The sequence below is a fragment of the Pongo pygmaeus genome, chromosome 8, assembly GCF_028885625.2.
Source record: "Pongo pygmaeus isolate AG05252 chromosome 8, NHGRI_mPonPyg2-v2.0_pri, whole genome shotgun sequence".
Classification (NCBI taxonomy): Eukaryota; Metazoa; Chordata; class Mammalia; order Primates; family Hominidae; genus Pongo; species Pongo pygmaeus.
This window is the reverse complement of record NC_072381.2, coordinates 1,061,401-1,087,744: the sequence shown is the minus strand read 5'-3', so window position 1 is coordinate 1,087,744 and position 26,344 is coordinate 1,061,401. Positions and strand designations below refer to the sequence as shown.

Here is a 26,344-nt window from a genome sequence, read left to right as displayed (position 1 = left end):
AAAATGCTTAGAGTTTAAAGTTCCAAATTTCTGCCAAGGAGACTATAAATCAAATTGCATAAATGGCTACCTAGTATGATATGGGATTTAAAAACAAACACTCCTTCAAAATAACACAATTTTTCCCTTTACAAGAGAGGACATAAGCCTACCTTATTTTAAAACTTCCAAATTTGTAGAGAAAGGCGGCAGCTCCCATAAATGAACTATTATAAACAGCCTCTGAGTGCCATCATACGCTCTCCTACAAGTATTTTAATCTGCTAGACCCTCATGGAAGAGGCACCTTTGCAGAGTTCCCGCCATACCCACTGCACTTCAAGCAAAAGCACAGTCACTCTTCCCATCACTCTACATAACACCTAAAAGAGTGTTGTGAAGACGAAAAAAAGAAAAATTTCACAAAAAAGAGCCAAATGTCTATTAATTGAGTGAAAACATTAACTTTTAATTTCCCGCCCGGGCCACGCTCTTCATGCCTGTGTGTTTCCCGCACCCCTGGGAAGGCGAAGGGAAGGAGCTACATCGTCAAGTGTGGTCCAGCAAGTAAGCAGGTCCTGAGCACCAAACATATCATAACAGGCACTCACTGCTTGGACCCACCAGTCAACAGGAGCCTGCTAGATACAGCCATGTGCCACTCCAACCTCCCTGAGGGCATGGCCTATGTACTATTTGGTATGTGTCCCCTACTCCCAACACCCAGAGTAATTTTCAAAAAAAAATCCCCATCAAATATTTCTAAAATAGTGTTTCAATACTTACCTTTTTTTTTTTTTTTTTTTTTTTTTTGAGACAGAGTCTCGCTCTGTCACCCAGGCTGGAGTGCAATGGTGTGGTCTCAGCTCACTGCACGCTCCGCCTCCCAGGTTCAAGCAATTCTCCTGCCTCAGCCTCCCCAGTAGCTGGGACTATAGGTGCGCACCACCACACCCAGCTAATTTTTGTAGTTCTAGTAGAGATGGGATTTCACCATGTTGGCCAGGACGCTCAATCTCCTGACCTCATGATCCACCCGCCTCAGCCTCCCAAAGTGCTGGAATTACAGGCGTGAGCCACTGCGCCTGGCTGATACTTAATGGGACTTTTCAAATTTACATATAGCATAAACTTTTTTATTCTGATGAGTTGTAAACTTTTTTTTTTTTTGAGATGGAGTCTCACTCTGTCACCCAGGCTGGAGTGCAGTAGCGGGATCTTGGCTCACTGCAAACTCCGCCTCCCAGGTTCGTGCCATTCTCCTGCCTCAGCCTCCTGAGTAGCTGGGACTACAGTCGCCCACCACCACACTCAGCTGATTTTTCGTATTTTCAGTTAAGACGTGGTTTCACAGTGTTAGGCAGGATGATCTCGATCTCCTGACCTCATGATCCGCCCACCTTGGCCTCCCAAAGCTCTAGGATTACAGGTGTGAGCCACCGCGCCTGGCTGAGTTGTAAACTTTTAAAAAAGATGCATTATATTTATTCAGATTCTGAGATTAACTTAAAAGACAGAAATTTTAGGGAAAAATGACAGCATTTTAGCAATGTGAGTTTTACAGTTATCACAGATTTCTCACAAAAATGTTACAAACTACACACACACACACATATATATACTACATTAAATACTGAATCTACTGAATTGGTACTATAGCCTCTAAACATCCTTCTAAAACCAATGAAGAACATGAAAAAAAAAAGAAAGGAAAATGTAACTATAAAAATTAAAACTAGGCCATCAAAAAGGACGTCCCAGCCAGGCACGGTGGCTCACGCCTGTAATCCCAGCACTTTGGGAGGCCAAGGTGGGCAGATCACCTGAAGTCAGGAGTTCAAGACCAGCCTGGCCAACATGGTTAAACTCCGTCTCTACTAAAAATACAAAAATTAACCAGGAGTGGTGGCGGGCACCTGTAATCCCAGCTATTTGGGAGGCTGAGGCATGAGAATCGCTAGAACCCAGGAGGTAGAGGTTGCAGTGAGCCAAGACCACTACTGCACTCTAGCCTGGACAACGGAGTGAGACTGTCTCAAAAAAAAAAAAAAAAAAAAAAGAAGTTCCAATAACTACAAAACATAAGCTTGCACTGAACTGAGAATCACTATTAGTATTTTCCCTGCCCTATGGCCTCTGCACGCCCCATTCCCTCTCTGTGAACATCCCTCCCCACAAGCATCACCTCCTCGGAAGCCCTTCTGACTCCTACACGAGGCCAATCTCCTCCTACAGAATCAGTTCCTACTCATCTATACCCGTCATGTTTTAAGGCTCTTATTGTTCAGCAACTAATTACATCATGTCATATATACTTGAATATTAAGTGCATATTAATATAAAAGTAATTGCTAACACATGGACACAGGGAGGGGAACATCACACACCGGGCCTGTCGGGGCGTTGGGGGGCTGGGGGAAGGACAGCATTAGGAGAAATGCCTTATGTAGGTGACAGGTTGATGGGTGCAGCAAACCACCATGGCACATGTATACCTACGTAACAAACCTGCTCGTTCTGCACATGTACCCCAGAACTTAAAGTATAATTTTTTTAAAAAAAAGGAATTGCTATGGAAAAGAAAGCTGAGAAGTCAGCATTAACCTCACTTTATAATCAAGAAACCAAATGCACAGAGAAATGAGGACTTGTCCCACTAGAGGGCAACTTGAGCCCAGGAAGAGCACGCTTACAAAATGACTTTCAGCCTTTTCCATCAGTTCTCCCTTTCTGTGCCATTCAATTTCACAGACTCTCAAACGAGTTGTTGAACTTTTGGTACCACTTGAGAAAACTCAAGACACTACTGCTATGACTCAGCAAAGCTTTTAAATGAATTTGTTTCATCACATCGACACCAACACACACCTGAAAGCTGCGGCACGCACGTGCAGGAAGCAGCCAGCTCTTCAGGCCGCAGCCAGCACTGTGTGCACGTGGACGTCGCAGTTCTCGGCAATGACAGACCTCCCGCGCCTGCACGAACCTGGCTTTCTAAACTACTTCAGACTGGCAAATCTGAGACGTATAAAGTTAAACCTAATACGATGTCTGCCTCAGACTCATCTGCCCTCTCTTCTATATTGCTGCTCCTCAACAACTGAAAGGGCGTCACTCTACACTGTCTAGAACGAGGCCACTCCTACCTTAATCACCACCTTCCTGTTCTGAGACCGCCTCCCTCACACCTACCATGCCAAACGCGTGCAGCAGACACCACAGCTCTCTCCCGCCCACGGCAGGGGGAAGGCAGAGCACCTCATGCGGGCCACTTACAGAACACGCTGACTGGTCCCACTCCAAATCACTGCTCATTGAACAAATGAGCTCCGTATAGGGAGCGAGCGTGGGAGACACAGGCCGAAGGTGGTGCAGAGGACGAGGCCGTGCGGCTTGGAGACCTCTGAGCTACCTTCGTGAGGGTTACCATGAGATGCGGTCACCGCCTGTGCTGTGTCACAAAGGAAAATGGGCATTCACGGCCCAGAGAACACATTCACCCCAGGCAGGAGACAACTCTAGAATATGCCAGCAGGGGAGGCTGCAGGGTTTCCACTGCTAGAGATGTACGTGAACCTACAAATTAGGAAAACCTATCTTTGACTGCTTACTCACACTGTCCAATAGGGTAGCCACTTGCCACATCTGACTATGTAAATTTCAATGTAATTAAAAGTTTTAAAAATTAAAATTTCATGTCCCAGGACACTGGCTACATTTCAAGTGCTCAGCAGCCACATGTGACTGGTGGTTCCCACATCAGACAGCAGATACAGATACAGACACTGCCCCCATCACAGGAGTCCTGCCACATAGCTCTGCTGTCTCCTAAGTGCTGTGTTGAACAGAGTCCCCTAGAAGTCCCATGCTGAAGTCCACAGGCTCAGGACCTCAGCATGCGACTGTTTGGAAGCAGGGCCCTGAAAGAGGTGGTGAGAGTAAAATGAGGTCATAAAGGAGGGCCCTCCAGTACGACAGGGGTCCTCGTAAGAAGAGACTAGGACAAGACACGCAGAGAGGGACAACTCTGTGAGGACACAGGGAGAAGATGGTGTCGGCGAGCCACAGAGGCCTCAGGAGGAACCAGCCCTGCTCACACCTTGATCTAGGACTTCCAGCTGCCTGGAAGGATCATGAGAAAATAAATGTCTGTTGTTTAAGCTGCCCAGTCTGTTAAGCTACCCAGTCTGTGACATTATGTTATGGGAGTCCTAGCAAAGTAATACACTAAGAATACCAAAGCTATTTTTGTAATTTTTTTGAACACTAAGTTAAAATATAATCACTTTTTATAGAAATTAGAACCAGGTATTGGTTTATTTATTCAATGCATAATCATCTAATTTGAGGTGAAGATCCTCTTCGTGGCAACAGTCATGTCAGGTTCTGGGTTCACACTGTTGTACTCAGTGTAGAGGTCCCGGCCTCGAAGTCCTGGCATAAAGTTACCCACATGGTCCTAACAAGATCCAATATTCACAGAAGCCAATTTCTCAGGTTTAAGCTTTATATTCCTACAGCATTATGGCTGATGAATTTGCTCTAATTGTGAAGGAATGGTTTTAAGTTTATATATAGTTATATACATATATAACCATATATTAGGTATATCTAGAGCTTATTTTAATATAAATATACTGCGTCTAGGCTTCACAATACTCTTTAAAAATTCTGACAGAATTTCATCAGCTACAAACGAACTAGAGAAAGTATAAGCAAAACTTATCTTTATCAAAAATAATTAGTTCATTTTAATCCAAGGATGACACACTCACTGCAGCAGACAAGGATAAACCTAGGCAAAGTCACTAAAAGATCTGATTCCAAAAACTCTTCAGAGAACAGAAAGAGATCATTAAAAGGATATGATACTCTTCTTTTCTTGAGACTATTAGAGACAGAAAACCCAGAATTGTACTGTCCACAAGCCTGTACGAAGAATAAAACTAATCCAAACTCTCATACCTACTTTGATATGTTATTACTTAGTATACATATGCTAACCCATCTGTGTATGCTGTTGTATTTGATAGAAGTTTTAATGAGTTTATTTTGGGGGTGTTTGGGAGGGGTGATCTTTTTTTAGTAACTCAACCCTTATTTTCTACTTTCGAGACCTTTATATATTTGGCTACTTTTATAACATTACAGACACAATCACCATCTTTAAAATAAGGCCTTGATCCCAGGCCCGGTGGCTCACGCCTGTAATCCTAACACTTTGGGAGGCCAAGGCGGGTGGATCACCTGGGGTTAGGAGTTGGAGACCAGCCTGACCAACATGGTGAAACCCCGTCTCTACTAAAAATACAAAATCAGCCGGGCATGGTGGCGCATGCCTGTAATCCCAGCTACTCAGTAGGCTGAGGCAGGAGAATCGCTTCCACTCAGGAGGCGGAGGTTGTGGTGAGCGGAGATCGCGCCATTGCACTCCAGCCAGGGAAACAAGAGCGAAACTCTGTCTCAAAAATAAATCAACCAATAAGGCCCTGATCAATCGTAGCTTACTTGTCCTTCTAACATGTCTCTTGGCAGTCCCGTCCTCTCCTGCTCCGAGCTGTTAGTTCTTCGTATAGAAAGGCTATGGGATTTGCGCTTCTGTTTTGTTTGGCGAGCAGTCGAACAACTTGCGCTTTCTGTGGGCATTACTTCTAGGAGGTAGTGTCCTGGTCACTCCTGCAATAAGCTAAAAACAGCAAGAAAAAACAGTGTTTCTGATACAGCGAGTTGAAACAAAAGAAAAACAGTGAACAAGATAATGATGACTTTTAATTACAAGCTTCCTTACTATGGTTAACATTAACTATATAATTTGGAATATGACAAATTAAGATGTTTTAAGGTAGGGACCACAGCCTTTATTTAAAAAGTAATTTCTTTATCAAATTTCATTAACATCTTAAGTATCAAATGGCAAAAAAGAGGTTTAAAATTTTAAAAAAAAAATAGCTCTCCCTTAACCCAACGTTCCCCAGGCACAGTCTACTCCCCCGAGGGAACCAATGTTAATTGCATATTCTAGATTACAGATTCTAGACTCATGCTGTCCAACAGGAATATAATACAAGTCATGGACGTAAATTTTCCAGTGTCCACATTTTTAAAAATAAAAGCATATGAAATTACTTTTAATGATTTACTTAACCCAATACATTTAAAATGTTTTATAGTCAACATAAAAAACAATGGGATATTTTATGATTACCTCTTTGAAATTCAGCGTGTATATTTACAGCATATCTCAATTCAAACTAACCACAAGTGATTAAGTTATTCAAATCTCTAATTTAAACATTATGATTTACCCACTTTGGGCATTTTCTACTCATTTCCTGTTATTATCCATCCTTCCTCCCAATTATATCACTACATTACTTACTACAATCTTAGGTAATATATTTACACACATGTCTTCTTTCTTCGACTACAGATTTTGCTATTTGGAACATGACCTGTTGACGTTTTGCTATTACTGATCCCTCCTCCCATGAACACAATCCTATCGTCAGGCCAGCTCAGCTCCCCACTGTCCCAGAATGCCTGCCCAAATGCAGTCAAAGGCAAAGCAGGACACGCCCACGACCTCCCAGAAGCCAACATGCCTCCATCATCTTCATTTAGAGAAAAGACTGGCCCAAGTCCCAAGAGTAGGGGATGGTTCTGTGAATATATCAGCATAACAGAAAAACACGCTGACCTTTAAAATACACGGAACGACTATGTAAACATCTAAATTCCAAGTAGACAGTTACAATGGTGACTTACGCAACAGCAATAGCCTGTGCCTCAAGGCAAGACCTTATTTCTGGTGTGCCCAGCCCTCTTCATTATCAGCTCCTCAGACATTACCAGGTGCAGACACACATCCCTGAAATGCTACTCCTTTCCTTCCGAACGGCTCTCACTTACTCAATAGCCCTAACACCTCCTTACTTTGTTATAAAATGATTCCTTTTCTACAATATTTTAAAATCACTAGCGTTCCCTTCTTTTTAAACAAGTCAGGCTGTTTTGAAAAATAAGTTTATCTACACATAAAAGACAGTATTCTTAACAGAGATGAAATGTATTCACAAAAAATTTAGAGTGTCTACCATAAAGGTTATTAATAACATAAACAAGATCTTTCCTATTCAGTTTATTAAGCATTCTAATTGTAATCCTAAATACCAAGGCTGAAAATATTTTTCTAAGAGAAAATATTGTCACTTATAAAAATTCACTTCATTTATTTTTAATATTATAAATAAAACAGTAGAAATCAACATATTTAACCTTAGAATTCAAGGAAGTCATAGCATTTTTCTAAATATCTCTTCTAAATATCTTTCTAAATATGAATGTGAGTATATACAGTTTAGCTTTGTTTCCTGTTTCTTACATACTATGCAGAACTCTCATATATAAATTTTGTTATTAAAACTTTTTTAAAAGCCAAGCATAACCCAAAAATGTCAGAAACCTGGAAGACAGTTTGCCTATTATTTAGGACAGATTTTAAAAGCTTTAACTTAATTCTCAACCAAAACAGTCGTGTGACTTATGAAGTTCCCACTTTTTTTATTTTTTTATTTTTTATTTTTTTTTGAGATGGAGTCTTGCTCTGTCTCCCAGGCTGGAGTGGAGTGGCACCATCTCAGCTCACTGCAACCTCCATCCCCCAAGTTCAAGCAAGAATCTCATGTCTCAGCCTCCCGAGTAACTGGGACTACAGGCATGCACCACCATGCCCAGCTAATTTTTGTATTTTTAGTAGAGACAGGGTTTCGCCATGTTGACCAGGTTGGTCTCGAACTCTTGACCTCAGGTGATCCACCCACCTCAGTCTCCCAAAGTGCTAGGATTACAGATGTGAGCTATTGTGCCTGGCCTCAACTTTTTATTTTGAAATAACTGCAGATTCACAGGAAGTTGCAAAGATGGTCCATATTTCCCCAGTGGTTACATCTTACATCATTACAGTACAATTTGTTAATTTGTTAGTTTGTTAATTTCACTAAACCAACAAACTAACATTAGTATAATGTGTGTATAGTTGTCACGCTGTTACATATATAAATTCCTTTAGGTGCCACATGTTCAAGATACAAAACACTCCCCTAACCATACAGATCACCCACACTACCCATTAGTTACCCCAACTCCTTGGCACCATCCCTCAACTCCTGATAACCATTAATCTGTAACCATCTCTACAAGTGTGTCATTTTGAGAATGTTATGTAAATATGATCAAAGAGCAGGCACCCTTTTTGAGATTCTTTTTTCCACTCAATTTAATGGTTACGATCCAACCAATTTTCTGCATGTATCAACAGTTTCTTCCTTTTTATTACTAGCTAGTGTCCACAGTATGGACATTTAACCATTTGTTTAACCATTCACTTGCTGCAAAAAAAAAATATATATATATATATATATATTCTTTCCATTTTTTTACTATTACTAATAAAGTTGCCATGAACAATAATATACAGGGTTTTATGTGAATCTAAGTTCTCATTTCTTTTGGATAAACAGCCCAAGGATAAGGCTGCTCAGTCACAGGGTAAATGTATATTTAGCTTTAAAAGAAATCTTGATATATGATTCACACACCATGTAAGACACCTGTTTAAAGTGAACAATTCAATGACTCTCAGTATACTCGGGAAGTTATGCAATCATTACCACAATCACCATACATTTTTATCACCCCAAAAAGAAACCCCGCACCTATTTGCCCTCACTCCTCATTTCTCTCACCCACTTCCCAGCTAGCGCTAGGCACCACTAATTTACTTTCTCTCCATATGAATCTGCCTGTTCTGGCCATTTCATAAAAATGGAATCATACAATACACGCGCTGGTCTATGACAACTGGCTTCTTTCACTTAGCACAATGATTTCAAAGTCCATCTACGTTGTAGCATAGTGGTAATGTATTCCCTTTTATTGCCAAATACAACTGATAGACATTTAGTTGTTTCCATATTTTAGGTTATTATGAAGGTTAATGTGCAAATTTCTTGTATGTGTATACTTTTATTTCTCTTGGGTATACCTGGAAACAGAATTGCTTATATTTAATCATGTTTAGTTTTTGTGGTTTTTGTCTAAGAGTGTCAAACTATCAGTATTTTCCAGGGTGGCTGTTTCATTCTACATTCCCATCAGCAACACATGAGAGATTCAGTTATCCACATCCTCACCCCAGTACTTGGTATTGTCACTACATTTTATGAAAATTTATGTCATACATGAGAAACTTTGCACCAGGTACACAACACATAGTCATCAAGACAGGCTATTTAGGGTGTCTACCACCCCAGTAAAACACTTTTCTTTTTTTTTTTTTTGAGACAGAGTCTCGCTCTGTCGCCCAGGCTGGAATGCAGTGGCGCAATCTCGGCTCACTGCAACCTCCGCCTCCCGGGTTCATGCCATTCTCCTGCCTCAGCCTCCAGAGTAGCTGGGACTACAGGCGCCCACCACCACGCCCAGCTAATTTTTTGTATTTTTAGTAGAGACGGGGTTTCACCGTGTTAACCAGGATGGTCTCGATCTCCTGACCTCATGATCCACCCGCTATGGCCTCCCAAAGTGTTGGGATTACGGGCGTGAGCCACCGCGCCCAGCCTAAAATACTGTTTTCTTAAGGATAGTCACCCTACTCTGCTGTCAAATACTGAATGTATTCCTTCTATCATACTGCATGTTTGTACCTTTTAACTCTCTTCTCATCCTCCCTCTGCCCCTGACTCACACCCTTCCCGGTCTCTATTATCTATTTTTCCACTGTTTACCTCCATGTGTTTACATTTTTTAGCTCTCACATGTAAGTGAGAACATGAGACATGACTTTTTGTGCCTGGTTTATTTCACTTAAAATAATGGCCTCTGGTTCTATCCATGTTGCTGCGAATGGCATGATTTCATTCTTCTTATGGCTGAATGGTATTGCAGAGTGTGTGTCTGCGCACCACATATTCTTTATCTAGTCATCCGTCAACGGGCACTTAGGTTGACTGCATACCTTTGCTATTGTGAACCGTGCTGTGTAAACCTGCAAGTGCAGGCATCCCTTTGTCACTATTTTTCTATTTAGCTGTTCCGTTAGGTGTGTAATATCTCACTGTGGTCTTAATTTGCATTTCCCTGATGGCTAGTGACACTATCTTTTCATGTACTTGTCATCCACATATCCTCTTCAGTGAGGTGTCTCTTCACGCCCATTTTCTAATGGTATTGTTCGGGTTTTTACTGTTGAGATTTAAGAGCTCTTTGTATACTCTATAGTATGAATTATATGTCACATAGGTTAAGCTGCAAATCATTTCTCCCAATCTGTTGCTTTTCATTCTAAGAGTTTTTCACAATGCAACACTTCTTTAATTTTGATAATATTTTTCTATGCATCACACTTTTAAAGTCATGACAAGTACTTTTCATGAATCCCTAGGGGCCAAAAATTTTCTCCTGTTTTCTTCTGAATTTTTTAATAGTTTTCTGTTTCACATCTAAATTTATTACCTATATGGTACTGACCTTTTTATAAGATGTAAAATTTAAGTCAAGGTTTTTTTGTTGTTTGTTTTCACCTGTGTATCCAATTATCCCAGCCCCATTTGTTGAAGATGATCCATCCTAGATTGAACTGCTTTGGACTTTTGTCAAAAAATCAACTCACTGTACTTGTGTGAGGTTATTTCTTGGTTCTCTATTCTGTTCCACTGATCTACATATTTATCCTTCCACCAACTGCAGTGATATGGTTTGGCTATGTCCCCAGCTAAATCTCATCTTGAATTCCCATGTGTTGTGGGAAGGACCCAGCGGGAGGTAATTGAATCATTGAGGGGCAGGTCTTTCCCGTGCTGTTCTCGTGATATTAAGTCTCACGAGATCTGATGGTTCTATAAGGGGGAGTTTTCCTGCTCAAGCTCTCCCTCTCTGCCTGCCGCCATCCACGTAGGATGACTTGCTCCTCCTTGCCTTCTGCCATGATTGTGAGGCCTCCCCAACCATGTGGAACTGTAAGTTCAATAAACCTCTTTCCTTTGTAAATTGCCCAATCTCAGGTATGTCTTTATGAACAGCGTGAAAATGGACTAATACAAGCAGTTTCTATTATTGTTCTGTATAAGTCTTAAAATCAGTTACAGTGATTCCTATTAAATCTTTCTCCATTTTGTTTTAGCTATTCTAGTCCTTTGTCCTTCCTTTTACATTTTTGAATAATCTTTTACATATCTACAAAAATCTTGCTGGGATCTTGATAGGAACTGTGTTAAATCTGTACATCAATCTGGGGAGAAATGGTATATTATGTTGAGTCTTTTAATCTATGAATACAGTATTTATTTAGATCTTACTTTCCTCCATGTCAAGGTTTTCTCTGCATAAAAGTCCTAGTATCGGGCTGGACGCGGTGGCTCACACCTGTAATCCTAGCACTTTGGGAGGCCAAGGTGGGCGGATCACAAGGTCAGGAGATCGAGACCATCCTGGCTAACACGGTGAAATTCCGTCTCTACTAAAAAATACAAAAAATTAGCAGGGCGTGGTGGCAAGCACCTGTACTCCCAGATACTCGGGAGGCTGAGGCAGGAGAATGGCATGAACCTGGGAGGCGGAGGTTGCAGTGAGCCGAGATCGCGCCACTGCACTCCAGCCTGGGTGACAGAGGGAGACTCCGTCTCAAAAAAAAAAAAAAAAAAAAAAGTCCTACATATCTTTTCTCCATTTTAGACTAACACCTCTCTTTTTATTTTTTGTGTAAGTTTAAATGATACTGTACTTTTATTTTGGTTTCCACATGTTAATTGTTAGTATAAATACAACTGGATTTTATGTATTAAATGTGTACATTCTTGCTGAACCTAAAGTTCAAGATTTTTTGTGGATTCCTTGGGATTTTCTATGTCAACTATTAAGTCATCTAAAAAAAAAAAAAAGGACAGTATTATTTCTTCCTTTGTGGTTTGTAAGCCTTCTATTTCCTTTTACTACCTTACTGATTTGGCTAGAAATTCCAGTACTATCTTAAATTACTATAGTGACAGCAAACACCCTTGCTTTGCCCTGAATATTCAGGCGAAAATACTGTTTAACCATTAAGTTTGATGCCAGCTGTAGATTTTTTTGTAGATGCTGTTTATCAAGTTGAAAATGTTTCCCTCTATCATTCATTTTCTGAGTTTCTTTCACGAGTGAATGCTGAATTCTATCATGTTTTTTTCCGAGTAGCTTTTTTTCTTTGACCTACCGACAGGACCAATTACACTGATGACTTTCAAATATTGATCCAACCTTGTAGCCACAAAATAAACTGCACTTGGTCATGGTGTATCAATCATTCTCTCGCCCTCTATTCTCTTTTTTGCCTTCTTGTGGGGTAAACATTTTTTATAATTTCATATTTATTTACCTACAGTATTTCTGAGTTTGCCTGTTTTGTATAACTTTTTAGTGGTAGCTCTAGGTTTTACATTATACATTTACAGCTTATTGTAGTCTACTGATTATCAACATCTTACCAGTTCACATAAAGTATACAAATCTTACTTTCCTCTATGCTTCTTTACCTTTCCCCATTTATAACGTAATCATAAATATTTCCTCCACATACACTTAGAACCACACCACAGTTATGCTTCAAATTCCAAACACAATTTAGAAAATAAACGAATACTGAATCGACCGATATTTTTGCTGTCCATTGTTTGTTCTTCCCTCCTGATGTTCCCACATTTCTTTTATTGTTTCCTTTCTGTTTGGAGAATTTCCTTTATTTGTTATTTTCATAGAGTAGGTCAGCTGGAGATAAATCATGTGAAGGAAGTTTTCACTTGATATAAAATTCTGAGTTGATAGTCCTTTTCCTTCAGCACCTGAAAAAAATGTCCTGCCACTTCCTTATGCCCTCCACAATTTCTGATAAGATCCACTGTCAGGCCAGGCACTGTGGCTCACGACTGTAATCCCAGCAAGCGTGAGGGAGGCCGAGGCAGACAGATCACCTGAGGTCAGGAGTTCAAGACCAGCCTGGCTAACATGGTGAAACCCCGTCTCTACTAAAAACACAAAATTAGCCAGGCGTGATGTGGCATGCCTGTAATCCCAGCTACTTGGGAGGCTAGGGCAGGAGAACTGCTTGAACCTGGGAGGCAGAGGTTGTAGTGAGCCGAGATCGCACCACTGCACTCCATCCTGGGTGACAGAGCAAGACTGTATCTCAAAAAAAAAAAAAACAAAGATCCATTGTCACTCAAATTGTTTCCCACTACAAGTCAAGTGGTATCTCTTACTACTCTTCTGTCTCCAGTTTTCAGAAGTTTGCCTGGATGTGTCTTAGCATCTTTGTGTTTATCTTCTCTGGGTTTACACTGCTTCTTAAGTCTGAAGGTGTATGGCTTGCCAAGTTTAGCAAACATACAGCAGTGATTTCTTCAGACACGTTTTCCCCCCACCCCGTCCTTCTCTCACTAGACCTCTGATGACACAGATGTTGCATCTTCTGTTGAAGTCCCACGGGCCCCTGAGGCTCTGCTCACTTTTTTTCCAGTCTATTTTCTCTCTGTTGTTCAGATTGGGTAACTTCTATTGTTCTATCTTCAAATTGACAGCTTCTTTTGTCTGTCCTCTCCTTTCTGCTGCTGAGCCATCCACTGAATTTATTTCACGTATTCTATTTTTCACTTTTAAAATTTTGTGTTTCTTTTTTACATCCTGTATTTTCTTCCTGAGGCTATTTGTCATTTGTCTTGAATGTTAATTGGTTATTGAAGCATTTTTACAATCGCTGCTTTAAGGTCCTTGTCAAATAATTCTAAAGTCTGTGTCATCTCTACATTGGCATCAGTGGTCTTTTCTTACTGCGGCTGAGATTTTCCTATGAGTGACTTTCCATTGAAACCCTGACATCAGACTCAGGATCTGATGTAAGTCTTCTGTTAGAGCAGGCCTCTGCCAGGTGGATGTGGACGGTGAGGTGGAAGTTGAGATTCCCACTCAGCCTCCACGGACCCCTGCATGAGAAGGAAAGTTCAGCCTCCTCCCAAACCTCCACTCCCACCACCAAGGCTGAATCAGGGCTGCCTCCCTGCTGTTCCCTATACAGTCTCCCCCACACCATGGAGGGGTAGCCTCATGACCACAGGGCAGCAGTAAAGTTCCTGAGTTTTGCAAGGTCCCTCTTACGATACTCTAGCAGAACGGAGGTTGTGCTCTGTCACCACCCAGCAGATGTAAAACCCCAACTCCTCAGTCAACGTTCTCTGACAGCAACCCTGCAGAGAGGAGCATCTCATCCCGGCTTGTCATGAGTGGGAATCTGAAGTACCTGCCCAGCCTCTGATTAGTAGGGTGAGGGTGGTGCTGCAGGGTTTCCTGAGATATTTAGCTGGAGGAAAGTACTTACCGTCAAAAAGTTCTCTGATTAGCAGGATGAGGGTGGTGCTGCAGGGTTTCCTGTGATATTTAGCTGGAGGAAAGTACTTACCGTCGAAAAGTTCTCTGATTTGTAGGCTGCCCCCTTCCTGGTCTTTCAGACACAGAGAGCAGGCTTTTCTTGGGCCTTGTTTTGTCTGAGTCCTTTTATACCTGTGCTGCTAGCTTATCCAGCACAATATATGGGATACATGAGGCAAAAAGAAAACTCACAGAACTAAGTTTGGTGTCATTTCTGTGGTCCCAATGTACGAAGCAAGGCTACTTTCTTTTCTCCATCTTTCAGTCTCTTTTTTTTTTTTTTTTTTTTTAACACAGTCTCGCTCTGTTCCCCAGGCTGGAGTGCAATGGCACAATCTTGGCTTACTGCAACCTCCGCCTCCTGGGTTCAAGCAATTCTCCTGCCTCAGCCTCCCAAGTAGCTGGGACTACAGGTGCCCACCAGCACATCTGGCTAATTATTGTATTTTTAGTGGAGACAAGGTTTCACCATATTGACCAGGGTGGTCTCGAACTCCTGACCTTGTGATCTGCCCACCTCAGGCTCCCAAAGTGCTTGGATTACAGGCATGAGCCACTGTGCCCGGCCCACTCTCACATTTGTTTTATATATGTCCAGTGTTTTTAGATGTACTTAGTGGGAGGAATAAGGAAAAATAAGTCTCCATCTTTCCGCAAGCAGAAAGCCAAGAATCATCTTTTATTCTGAAATTGCATATGTGTAGGCCTATTTTTAAAGGAGAAGTCTTGCTTTACAACATAAAACAGTTACTTTGTAGTTTATGGAGTATGTTTTGTAAAGGAGAAAAAGAAACCACACCAAAAGCCTGTGAAAGCTGTCCTGATATGGCCTCAGAGAAAAAGGGAGACTCTATCTTCAGTTAAATGAAGTAAATAAAACCAGCAAAGGGTTTCCCTTCCCTCTCTTAAGAACTTCATCTGTAGAAACATTCTGATGCATTCCAGACATTCTACAAGTTGGTTACCAAAAATGCAGAGATTACAATATCACCTTTCCTTTCTCATCAAAATTATAAGTTTTGGATCACTGATTTTATCTCACTGGCTATTCCAGCCTCTCCATAAGTTACACGGTGTTCTCTTTGGTTTAGCTTGCTTTCTTCGCCACTTCACAAAATAGTCAACACCACTGGCAATCTTTTTCTGCTGATCAACTGCAACCAAATGTATGGATTTCCTACAATCACCTCCCTGGAACTTGGCACCAAATACAGATTTTTTCATACTGGAGTAATCTTATCATCTCTGTATTCACACCCTCCACATTTTTTCCCAGCGTCTGTATTGGTCCTATCACCACTTCCTTCCTTTCACACCAGATCCTCCATGGAAACTCAGTCCTTGGCCCAAAAAAAAAAAAAAAAAGCTCAAGACCAGAAGTGTTTCAGAATTCAGACGCTTTCAGATTTTGGAATATCCGCATATATGTAATAAGATATCCTAAGGATGGGACCCAAGGCAAAACACAAAGTTCATTTATGTTTCATGTATACCTCATGCACGTAGCCTGAAGGTAATTTTTTTTTTTTTTTTTTGAGATGGAGTCTCCACGGTAGCCCAGGCTAGAGTGCAGTGGCGTTAACCTCGGTTCACTGCAACTTCCATTTCCCAGGTTCAAGCAATTCTCCTGCCTCAGCCTCCCAAGTAGCTGGAATTACAGGCACTCAACACCATGCCCAGCTAATATTTCTATTTTTAAGAGAAACGGGGTTTCGCCATGTTGGTGAGGTGGTTTCGAACTCCTGGCCTCAAGTGGTCTGCCCAGCTCGGCCTCCCAAAGTGCTGGGATTACTGGCCTGAGCCACCACAGCAGGCCCCCTGAAGGTAATTTTATTTTGCACTAGGGGATCCTGAATAAACTATGTTGCACACCCACATTTTGACTACAACCTGTCTGTCACAAGGCAAGGTGTGGAAATTTCTACTTGTGTCATGTTAGCACTCAAAAAGTTTTGGATTTTGGAGCACTGTGGATTTTGAATTTTTGGATTAGAATGCTCAACCAGTAGTAGCATAAATCTTATTTAAATGTTTAATAACAAGTTTAGGGGGTTTTCAGGTTGGTATCATGGGAAGAGGGACAAGGAAGTGGCAGGTGTTTGTAAAACTACTGAAATGGTATACCATGGAATCTAAAATAGACAAGAAGGGAAGTGAAAACAGAAAGAATTAATGGAGAGATACTGGAAGAAAGTTGGTGGACTGGCAGATCTACCAGAGGCTGAAGAGCTACTACAAAGAATTGCTGTAAGGCTTAAATGGATCAATAAATACAAAGAGTCACTAATCTTCATAACATTCCTATGAGACAGAGTTCCCAAATCCAATTAAGAGCCTTTCAGCACAGTCATACATCGCTTAAGGATGGGGACAGGTTCTGAGAGATGCATCGTTAGGTGATTTCATCACTGTGGGAACATCACAGAGTACACTTACACAAAGCTAGGTGCACAGCCTACTCCACACCTAGGCTAGATGGCCGAGCCTGCTGCTCCTAGCCTACAACCCTGCACAGCATGTTACTGTACTAAATACTGCAGGCAACTGTAACACAATGGTATCTATTTGTGTATCTAAACATATCTACACATAGGAAAGGTACAGTAAAAATAGAGTATTACAATCTTATGGGACCACCATCTTACATGAGGTCTGTTGTTGACCAAAACATCATTTGTTATGTGGCGCCCGATTGTATTTAACAGACTAAACACTAATAAACTGATTATAGAACTGTAAAGAGAAAAAACAAACTTCTTCACTCCAAATATAAGCTTCTTTAACCTCTATGCACTGTTTTACCTAAATACAAGCAAAGAGAAACCTGAGATTCCAAAACGTAATTATTTTCCTTCAAAATATTCACATTTATCCAATATTATTGGACAGATTACCATATTAAAAAGGCGGCTTATGGAGATTAAATGTCCTTCTGGTTTTCAATAAAACATTATTTTCAAGAAACTATAAATAGTCCCCTCTAAAAATTCAATCTCTTTATCCTACCATGGATTTAACAGAATAAACTCTCCTTCTGAACTCCTGACTCATTTACAGTCTGTCCTGCCCTTAGTATATGTTGCCATGTACGTAATATACCCCTACTGTTTGTAAGCAGTCAGAAACAATAGGCACACAGCTTTGATGCAGCACAGTGCTCTACACACGGCAGGCACTGGCCAAACATTCAACTAATTAATGAAACCCATAAACACACTTTGTGTTAGCAAGCTAAATTCCTCATGTTTAGAAATGCTGTAATATTGGGCCAGGCATGGTGGCTCACGCCCGTAATCCCAGCCTTTTGGGAGGCCCAGGCAGGCGGATCATCTGAGGTCAGGAGTTTAAGACCAGCCTGGCCAACAAGGTGAAACCCCATCTCTACTAAAATACAAAAATCAGCTGGGCATGATGGTGCACACCTCCCAACTACCCCGGAGGCTGAGGCACGAGAATTGCTCCACCCTGGGAGGTGGAGGCTGTAGTGAGCTGAGATATGCCGCGGCCTATCCTGGGCGACAGAAATGCTGTAATATTAAACAGCATCAATGAACACTTAGCTTTCTGCTCTTTCTCAAAAGATTCTTTTCTATATATTTTTTTTCTTTTGTTTTTGAGACAGAGTTTCGCTCTGTCGCCCAGGCTGGAGTGCAGTGGCGCGATCTCGACCCACTGCAACCTCCACCTCTCGGGTTCAACCAATTCTCTGCCTCAGCCTCCCGACTAGTTGGGGTTACAAGCACCCACCACCATGCCTGGCTAATTTTTTGTATTTTCAGTAGACGGGGTTTCACCATCTTGGCCAGGCTGGTCTTGAACTCCTGACCTCGTGATCCACGTGACTCGGCCTCCCAAAGTGCTGGGATTACAGGAGTGAGCCACTGTGCCTGGCCAGATTCTTTTCAATATTTCCAATATTAATTAATTTGTAGCTATAGAAATTGTCATTCTCCTAAGTGTGGATAATTTCAGGAAGGCAGATAACATAACCAAAGTAGCTTTAAACAGCAATACGACAAATTCTTTTCTTTTTGACACAGAATCTCGCTCTGTCCCCCCAGGCTGGAGGGCAGTGGCGTGATCTCGGCTCACCACAACCTATGCCTCCTGAGTTCAAGTGATTCTTCTGCCTCAGCCTCCTGAGTAGCTGGGATTACAAGTGCCCGCCACCATGCCCAACTGATTTTTGTATTTTTAGTAGAGACGGGACTTTACCATGCTGGCCAGGGTGGTCTTGACTGCTGACCTCAGGTGATCTGCCCACCTCAGCTTCCCAAAGTGCTGGGATTACAGGTGTGAGCCACCATGCCCTGCCAACAAATTCTTAATTTACACTTTCATTTGAAACAAAAAACACAAAACATTACTTTCGGTTTCATATGCAGTAGGATTTTAAACATTTTTCTTTCATCAAAGCAAAAACACTTGCTTAAATGGTTAATTTCACAAATATTAATCACATGCAAAAGAATGGTTAAGGAATATAATGTCCACGTGGCATTAAAAATAAATTGGAGAAATAAATTGAAAATTGAATAAAATGTGATGGAATTTCCACCAGAAGTTTAATCAAGTTTGTAGTAACATTTTATCATAATAACACTGTTAGACAAATTCCTAGTGGGCTGAGACACCAAATTCAACTTCTGAGCAATATCGAGGAAGAGAATGGTCTCTACAGGCAACCTCAGAAATCTGTCATCAGTATTAACCTGCCTAAAATGTTTTCTCATTGACGCAATGAAGGCATGGAATACATACCCCATCAATTCTGTGGATGACAATCAATGAGGAAACACCATTAATCAGATAAATAGCCATCAAGATTTTCAAAAGATCTCAGTAGTTAAAAGAACAACTTTCAACCAAGGATGAAATTCAACAGATGTAAAATCTTTTCCCTGAAAAAATAAGACAGGATAAATATGAAAACTCTATCTAGTTTCACCTCAGCGAAAGGGACTTAGGGATTTTACTTCAGGGCAAATGCCCAAAGTGAACAGTGTAACATAGCTACCCAAAAAGAGAAGGAGGGAAACACACTCACTCAAGATCTCCTGTATACAGCACTTTGCAAGAATGGCTGGCATATATTACATAACGTAACCTTCCCAATAACAAAATGAGGCTGATATGAGCACCATGTTAGAGGACAGGGAGTGGGGACTTAGGAAGGCCTTGCCCAAGATCACACTGCTGTTGAGACGTGGCCAGTGTACATGAGTCCCTACTCGTCTCCTGTGAGCAGTATTAATAGAAAGGCAGCGTCCAAACCCAGGGGATAACAGATCACTCCATTCGTTCCACGTTGGTCAGTTCATATTTAGATACCGTGTTCAACTCCTGGGACATATCAAAAGCTATTTTGAAAGACTCGAATTTGATCAGGAAAGTAACCAGAACAGTGTGTGTGTGTGCTGGGGTTGGGGGAAGTTCAGAAGACGTAGAAAGTTCCTGGAGATATAACTATCTTGAGCTTTCTCATTCAGAGGTAAATAATTCCTGCAATACTTTTATGACCGTAACTCACAGGCCAACATACTGAATTTAAGAGAAAAACACTTGAACTTCAATAAATGAAACTTCCAAGCAATTAACACTTTTCTATAATGGTATCCGCTTCAAGGGACGAATGTTTTACCATTTAAGTTAAATGACAAAATCTCTAAAAACCTGGCAGACCTTAAGCCATTTTCGCTCACAACCTGGAAAAATGTATTTATTCAACTTTGTTTAGTAAATGAGTACATTATTATTGTTGCTCTTGTGTTATTCCGGTGAACAGCTGTCTTAAAATGTTTCCCTCCAGCGGTGGCTGCTTTCAGGGGGAAGGGAAGGAAAAGGAAGTCTTCAAAAGGGGAACAATATCATGGCGCTGTGTTAATCACTTCAGCATCCGTCACTCCGCACTCACCACCCTTCTTGAAGCCGACCATCCCCACTCTTTGGATAGAAGGAAGGCCATCCTCCTCTCTGAAGGGCCTCCCAAGTGCTTCCCTGGAGACGCCCTTTCCCGGGATGCCCAGGCCGAAGCAAAGGGGGCGGGGAGAGACCCCGGGCCGAACCCTTCTGCCCCCAACCCCTCCAGCGCCGCCCCGGGCCCTCCAGCGCCCCGACTCTTCCTGGACTCCGACCTCTTCTGCACCGCCCCGGGTCCCGATCTCTCCCGCACCCTGGTCCCTCTGGCACCTCCACGGACTATTCTTGCGCCCCGACTTCCCTTGAATCCTGAACCCTTCTGCACCACGGCCCTTCCTGCACCGCCACGGGCCCTCCTGGGACCCGACTCCTCCTGCACCACCACGGACCCTCCGCATTCCAAGCCCACCTGCACCCCATCCGCCACTATGCCCCGACTGCCCCTGCACCCCCAGGAGCCCTGCAGTGTCCGGACTCCTCTTCGGGGCATCCGGGGAAGGACTCGGCGCCCGACAGGTAGGAAGATGGCGGCACTCACCTGTCACAGCAGCTGCGCCCGCCACCCCCGCAGCCAGCCCGGGTCGCGCACCGCCAGTGAGTCCCTAGGACGCGGCCCCAGTACTGACCCAGCGACGCGCAGGACACCGCTGTCTCCGCACTGACGCGACCCCACAACCCCGACCTGGCGCTAATGCACTTCCGGCGACGCCGGAAATCCCGCCCCAGTCCCGCGCCTCTGGGGCCGCCGAAAGCCGCCCCACACCTCCGCCCCACACCTCCGTCCCACACCCGGCGGCGCCGGAAGTCACGCCCCGGCTTCCGCCCCACAGCCCCGAGGGGTCGGGGCGCGCTGAAGACCCCTTTCGGCTGCTGGGCCAACGTCCCCACCCTTGGTCACCTACTCCTGCCGCCAAGCGGTTCGCGGAAAGGTGGCCTCGGGGGTCGTAGCTACTCACCGGCGGGGCGCTCCGAGTCCATCTGCCCCGCAGCCCGGCAGCCGGGGCGGGAGGGCAACGAGCCCGGGGCGCGGTCCGCCTGAGGCCTGAGACCGGGGGCCGCCTGAGCACAGGTCCGCGCTGCCGGCCGCGCGGGAGCCTGGCAGGGACGGCGCGGTCAGTGTTCGGCTCCTCCGCAGTGACTCACCCGCGTCCTGAAGCTTTTGATCACCATTGGCTGGGAAGGAAAAACAGAATCAGCTGTTCCCTGCGAAAGGTGGGACTTGGGCCGCTTTTTTCTTAGAATCTAGGTTGGAAACGACGCATGATGGTCCTTACGTAAACAGCGGTCTGAACGCTCAGCAGAAAGCTCTAACCGCGCATTTGAAGCCCACCTAGAGTAAATCGAGCGTGAAAGCATTTTTTTTGTGTGTAGGTTAACATTCCTGCTCCTTCCTTTAAAAATGAAGCTCAAGGCCAGGCGCGGTGACTCAAGCCTGTAATCCCAACACTTCGGGAGGCCGAGGCCGACGTATCAAGAGATCAGGAGGTCGAGACCAGCCTGGCCAACATGGTGAAACCCTGTCTCTACTAAAAATAAAAAAACTAGCCAGGCCTGGCGGCGCACGCCTGTAACCCCTGCTACTCGGAAGGCTGAGGCAGGAGAATCGCTTGAACCCGGGAGGCGGAGGTTGCAGTGAGCCGAGATCGCGCCTCTGCACTCCAGCCTGAGACAGAGCGAGACTCCGTCTCAAAAAAAAAGGAAGCTCAAGATGAAGAGTCAGAAGTGGTAACTTGTTTGTTGCACAAGAAACAAATTTAGCATTCTATTTAGGGGATCCAGATTACCAAAAAAAAAAATGAGGTTATTTCTGCATTAAGTATATTAATAAAACTTTATCACTAAAAACAATTCTGTAAGAGGAACGCCAAGGAAAAAATATTTGACTTTTTAGAGAAGTCATTTTTTAAACTTTTAGAGGTTGTGACATTTAAGTAACATAATTTTATTTAGTACCTAGTATGCAAAGACATTCTGCTGGGCATGGCAGCAAATAGAAAGCTTTGTAAATCGCAGTGTCCCATCTAATTAACCCACATTCTAATAGGTGGTTTTATTTTGCAGCACCACACCACAGTCAGGTAACCAAGAATATCGTTAATGTAATTTTTAAAGTTGATATATTTAGGATTCCACAAGTCACTGAAAATAACTGAATGCATGACATCACAAAACAAGGGAAAGAAATCATTTTTTGAGGGTCGGTCACTTTACGTCTTTTGTAACTAATTTGATCCCCAAAAGAATCCGATAAAGTAGAAGTTATTCTAAATTGAATTTTAAGCATGAGAATGTGGAAATGACTTGTCAAAAGTCAAAAGTAATCGTGCAGCAGGGCAGAGACTAAAGGCTGACATCAGAGCCCATGTTCTTTTCACTGTTGATGTGCTAGGGCTGCAGGAACAAAATACTGCAAACTAGGCAACTTAAACAAATTTATTGTCAGAGGTCTGGCTGGAAGTCCCAAATCAAGGTATTGGCAGGGTTGGTTCCTTCTGAGAGCTGTGATGGGAGCCTGTTAGTGTTTCTCAGGGTCTGGGCATTCCTTGGCTTGTGGCAGCATACCCCTGCCAGTCTTCACATGACGTTTTCCATGTCCGTGTCTGTCTGCACACTTAGCGTTCTTTTTATGAGGACATCAGTCATATTGGAGTATGGTAGGTGCTACTTTAATATGACCTCATATTTAATCATATCCACAACAACCCTGTTTCCAAATAAGGTCATATTGTAAAATATTGGAAGTGAGGTCTTTAACACATGAATTTGAAGGGGGGACACAATTTAACCCATAACACACTGTATCCTGAAATAACTATCCAATGTAATTTTTTTAAAAGACACAAAACTAGCTGAAATTATAAAAGGTTATGATTGCAATCCTGGTGTCCAATTACATTCTCCCTCCTGCAGAAGCTGCGGGGAATCCTGTCTCAGAAAACCAATTTCTATTTTGTCACATGTCCATCTATGCAATATACATGTACTTTGTCCCTGACATAGGGCAACAATGCTGAATTTACTAAGACTCATTTTTGAGCATGGTTTGATAGGGAATTAAGATTTACTAGGTATTCTGTCATTGTCCTCATTACCGATTATTTTAACTGTGTCTCAAACACTTGGATAGTTAGTACGTTATAGTGTTATAAGCTGTTTGACATGTTGCTTCATAAATTCTCAAGTTATATATATATACGCGTATATATGTCATATAACAGGCACAACTATTTTCATGTGTATCACTTTATTGTACTTCACAGGTATTATGTTTCTTACAAAGTGGAGATTTGTGGCAGCCCTGCATGAAGCAAGTCTATCAGCACCATTTTTCTAACAGTATGTGCTCACTTCATGTCTCTGTGTCACATTTCGGTAATTCTTGGAATGTTTCAAATGTTTCCATTATTAAATCAGTTATGGTGATCTGTGATTAGTGATCTTTGATATTACTGTCATAATTGTTTGGGGGGCACCATGAACCACCCCTATATAAGACGGCAAACTGAGTCAATAAATGTTTCATGTGTTCTGACCACTCCACTGACCAGCTGCCTCCTTCTCTCTCTCTCCTGCTCAGACCTCTCTATCCTTGAGACACGGCAATACTGAAATTAGGGGCCAGGCATGGTGGTGGCTCATGCCTGTAGTCCCAGCTACTTGGGAGACCAAAGCAGGAGGATTGCTTGAGCCCAGGAGTTCCAGGCTGCAGTGAGCCATGATCACGCCACTGCACTTCAGCATGGGCAGCAAAGCAAGACCCTGACTCAAAAAAAAAAAAAAATCAGGCAATTAATAGCCCTAAAATGGCTACTGTTTCATAAAAGAATGAGTCGCACATCTCTTACTTTAAATCAAAACTAGAAATGATTAATGATTAAGCATAGTGAGGAAGGCATGTTGAAACAGCCAAGTTGTGAATGAAAAGGAAAAGTTCTTGAAGGAAATTTCAAGTGCTCTTCCAGTGAATACACAAATGAAAAGAAAATAAAACAGCTTTATTGCTGATATGGAGAAACTCTGAGTGGTCTGTATAGATTAAACCAGCCACAATATTCCGTTAAACAAAGCCTAATCCAGAGTAAGGCCCTAACTCTCTTCAGTTCTCTGAAGGCTGAGAGAGGTAAGGAAGCTACAGAAGAAAAGTCTGAAGCTATCAGAGGTTGGTTCATGAGGCTGAAGGAAAGAAGCTGTCTCTATAATACAGAAGTGCAAGATAGGCCAGGCATGGTGGCTCATGCCTGTAATTCCAGCACTTTGGGAGGCCAGTGCAAGTGGATCACTTGAGGTCAGGAGTTCAAGACCAGCCTGGCCAACATGGTGAAACCCTGCCTCCACTAAAAATACAAAAATTAGCTGGGTGTGGTGGCACACGCCTGTAGTCCCAGCTACTCAGGAGGCTAAGGCAGGAGGATCACTTGAACCCAGGAGGTGGAGGTTGCTATAAGCCAAGATCACACCACTGCACTCCAGCATGGGTAACAGAGTGAGACTCCATCTCAAAAAAAAAAGTGCAAGATAAAGCAACAAGTCATCTAGGAGATCTACCTAAGATCACTGATGACGGCAGCTTTGCTAAACAACGGGTTTTCATTGGAGTTGAAACAACCTTATTTTGGGAAAAGATGCCACCCAGGACTGTCATAGCTAGAGAGGAGAACTCAAAGCCTGGCTTCAGGGCTCCAAAAGACAGGCTGACCCTTGCTAGGGGGCTAGTGCAGCTGATGACTTTATGTTGAAGCCAGTGCTTATTTATTATTCTGAAAATCCTAGAGTCCTTAAGCATTATGCTAATTCTACTCTGCCTCTGCTGTGTAGATAGAACAACAAAGCCTGGATGACAGCACATCTACTTACACAGTGTGGTTTACTATATATTTTCAGCCCACTGTTGAGACCTACTGCTCAGGAAAAAAAAGATTTTCTTTCAAAATATTACTGCTGATTTACAGTGCTCCTGTTCACCCAAGAGCTCTGATGGAGATATACAAGGAGATTCATGTTGATTTCATGCCTGCTAACACAACATCCCTTCTGCAGCCCATAGGTCAAGGAGTCATTTTGACTTTCAAGTCTCATTATTTAAGAAATACATTTTGTAAGGCTATGGCTGCCTGAAGATGTAACTGAATCACTGCACTAGCATAATAAAACATGAATGGATAAGCAGTTGCTTCTTGTGGATGAACAAAGAATGTGGTCTCTTGAGATGGAACCTAATCCTGGTGAAGATGTGAACACTGTTGAAATGATAACAAAGGATTTAGAATACTCCATAGACTTAGTTTATGAAGTAACAGCAGGGTTTGAGAGGATTGACTCTAATTTTGAAAGTTTTCCTGGCCAGGTGCAGTGGCTCACGCCTATAATCCCAGCACTTTGAGAGGCCAAGGTGGGCAGATCACAAGGTCAGGAGTTCGAGACCAGCCTGGCCAACATGGTGAAACCCCAGCTCTACTAATAATACAAAAATTAGCCGGGCATGGTGACATGCGCCCATAGTGCCAGCTACTCATGAGGCTGAGGTAGGAGAATTGCTTGAACCCGGGAGGTGGAGGTTACAGTGAGCCAAGATCACACCGCTGCACTTCAGCCTGGGTGAAAGAGTGAGACTCTGTCTCAAAAAAAAAAATTTTCCTGTGGGTTAAAAAAAATTTTCATGAGTCAATCAATGTGACAAATTTCTTTATTGTCTTATTTTAAGAAACTGCCACAGCCACCCCAACTTTCAAGCACCACCTTGATCAACAGCCATCAACATTGAGGCAAAACCCTCCACCAGCAAAAAGATTATGACTCACTGAAGGCTCAGCTGATGGTTAGCAGTAAAAAATATTAACTTTAATCATCTCGACCATTCAGTACTCATCTAATATTCTCTATAACAAAATGGGAAATACACATAAAGCACTTCTGCTACATACTGAATTATGATTGTTGTCTCCAGGAAAAGAACTTGTGGGAACATTTGAGTTGTAAGCTGAACTAACTAGCTGCT

At 42.6% G+C, this 26,344-nt stretch overlaps 1 protein-coding gene across 12 annotated transcripts in view; it reads right to left on the bottom strand.

Moving 5' to 3' along the window:
- WDR37 (WD repeat domain 37) overlaps window positions 1–23,886 on the bottom strand; it is a 77,333-nt gene extending 53,447 nt beyond the window's left edge. For 2 of the 12 annotated variants that reach the window (XM_063669491.1, XM_063669493.1), the window contains exons 1-3: window positions 20,888–21,054; window positions 19,192–19,331; window positions 5,488–5,665 (exon numbers count right to left, since the gene is read on the bottom strand). In XM_063669491.1, the coding sequence (XP_063525561.1) occupies window positions 5,488–5,625 (138 nt within the window). In that variant the 5' untranslated portion in view covers window positions 5,626–5,665; window positions 19,192–19,331; window positions 20,888–21,054. Of the gene's footprint in view, window positions 1–3,255; window positions 3,425–5,487; window positions 5,666–19,191; window positions 19,332–20,887; window positions 21,156–21,305; window positions 21,501–21,679 lie in introns of those variants that run through there. The other 10 variants (XM_063669492.1, XM_063669495.1, XM_054436881.2 and 7 more) reach the window with 8 other exon arrangements.
- Window positions 23,887–26,344: the final 2,458 nt, after the last annotated feature.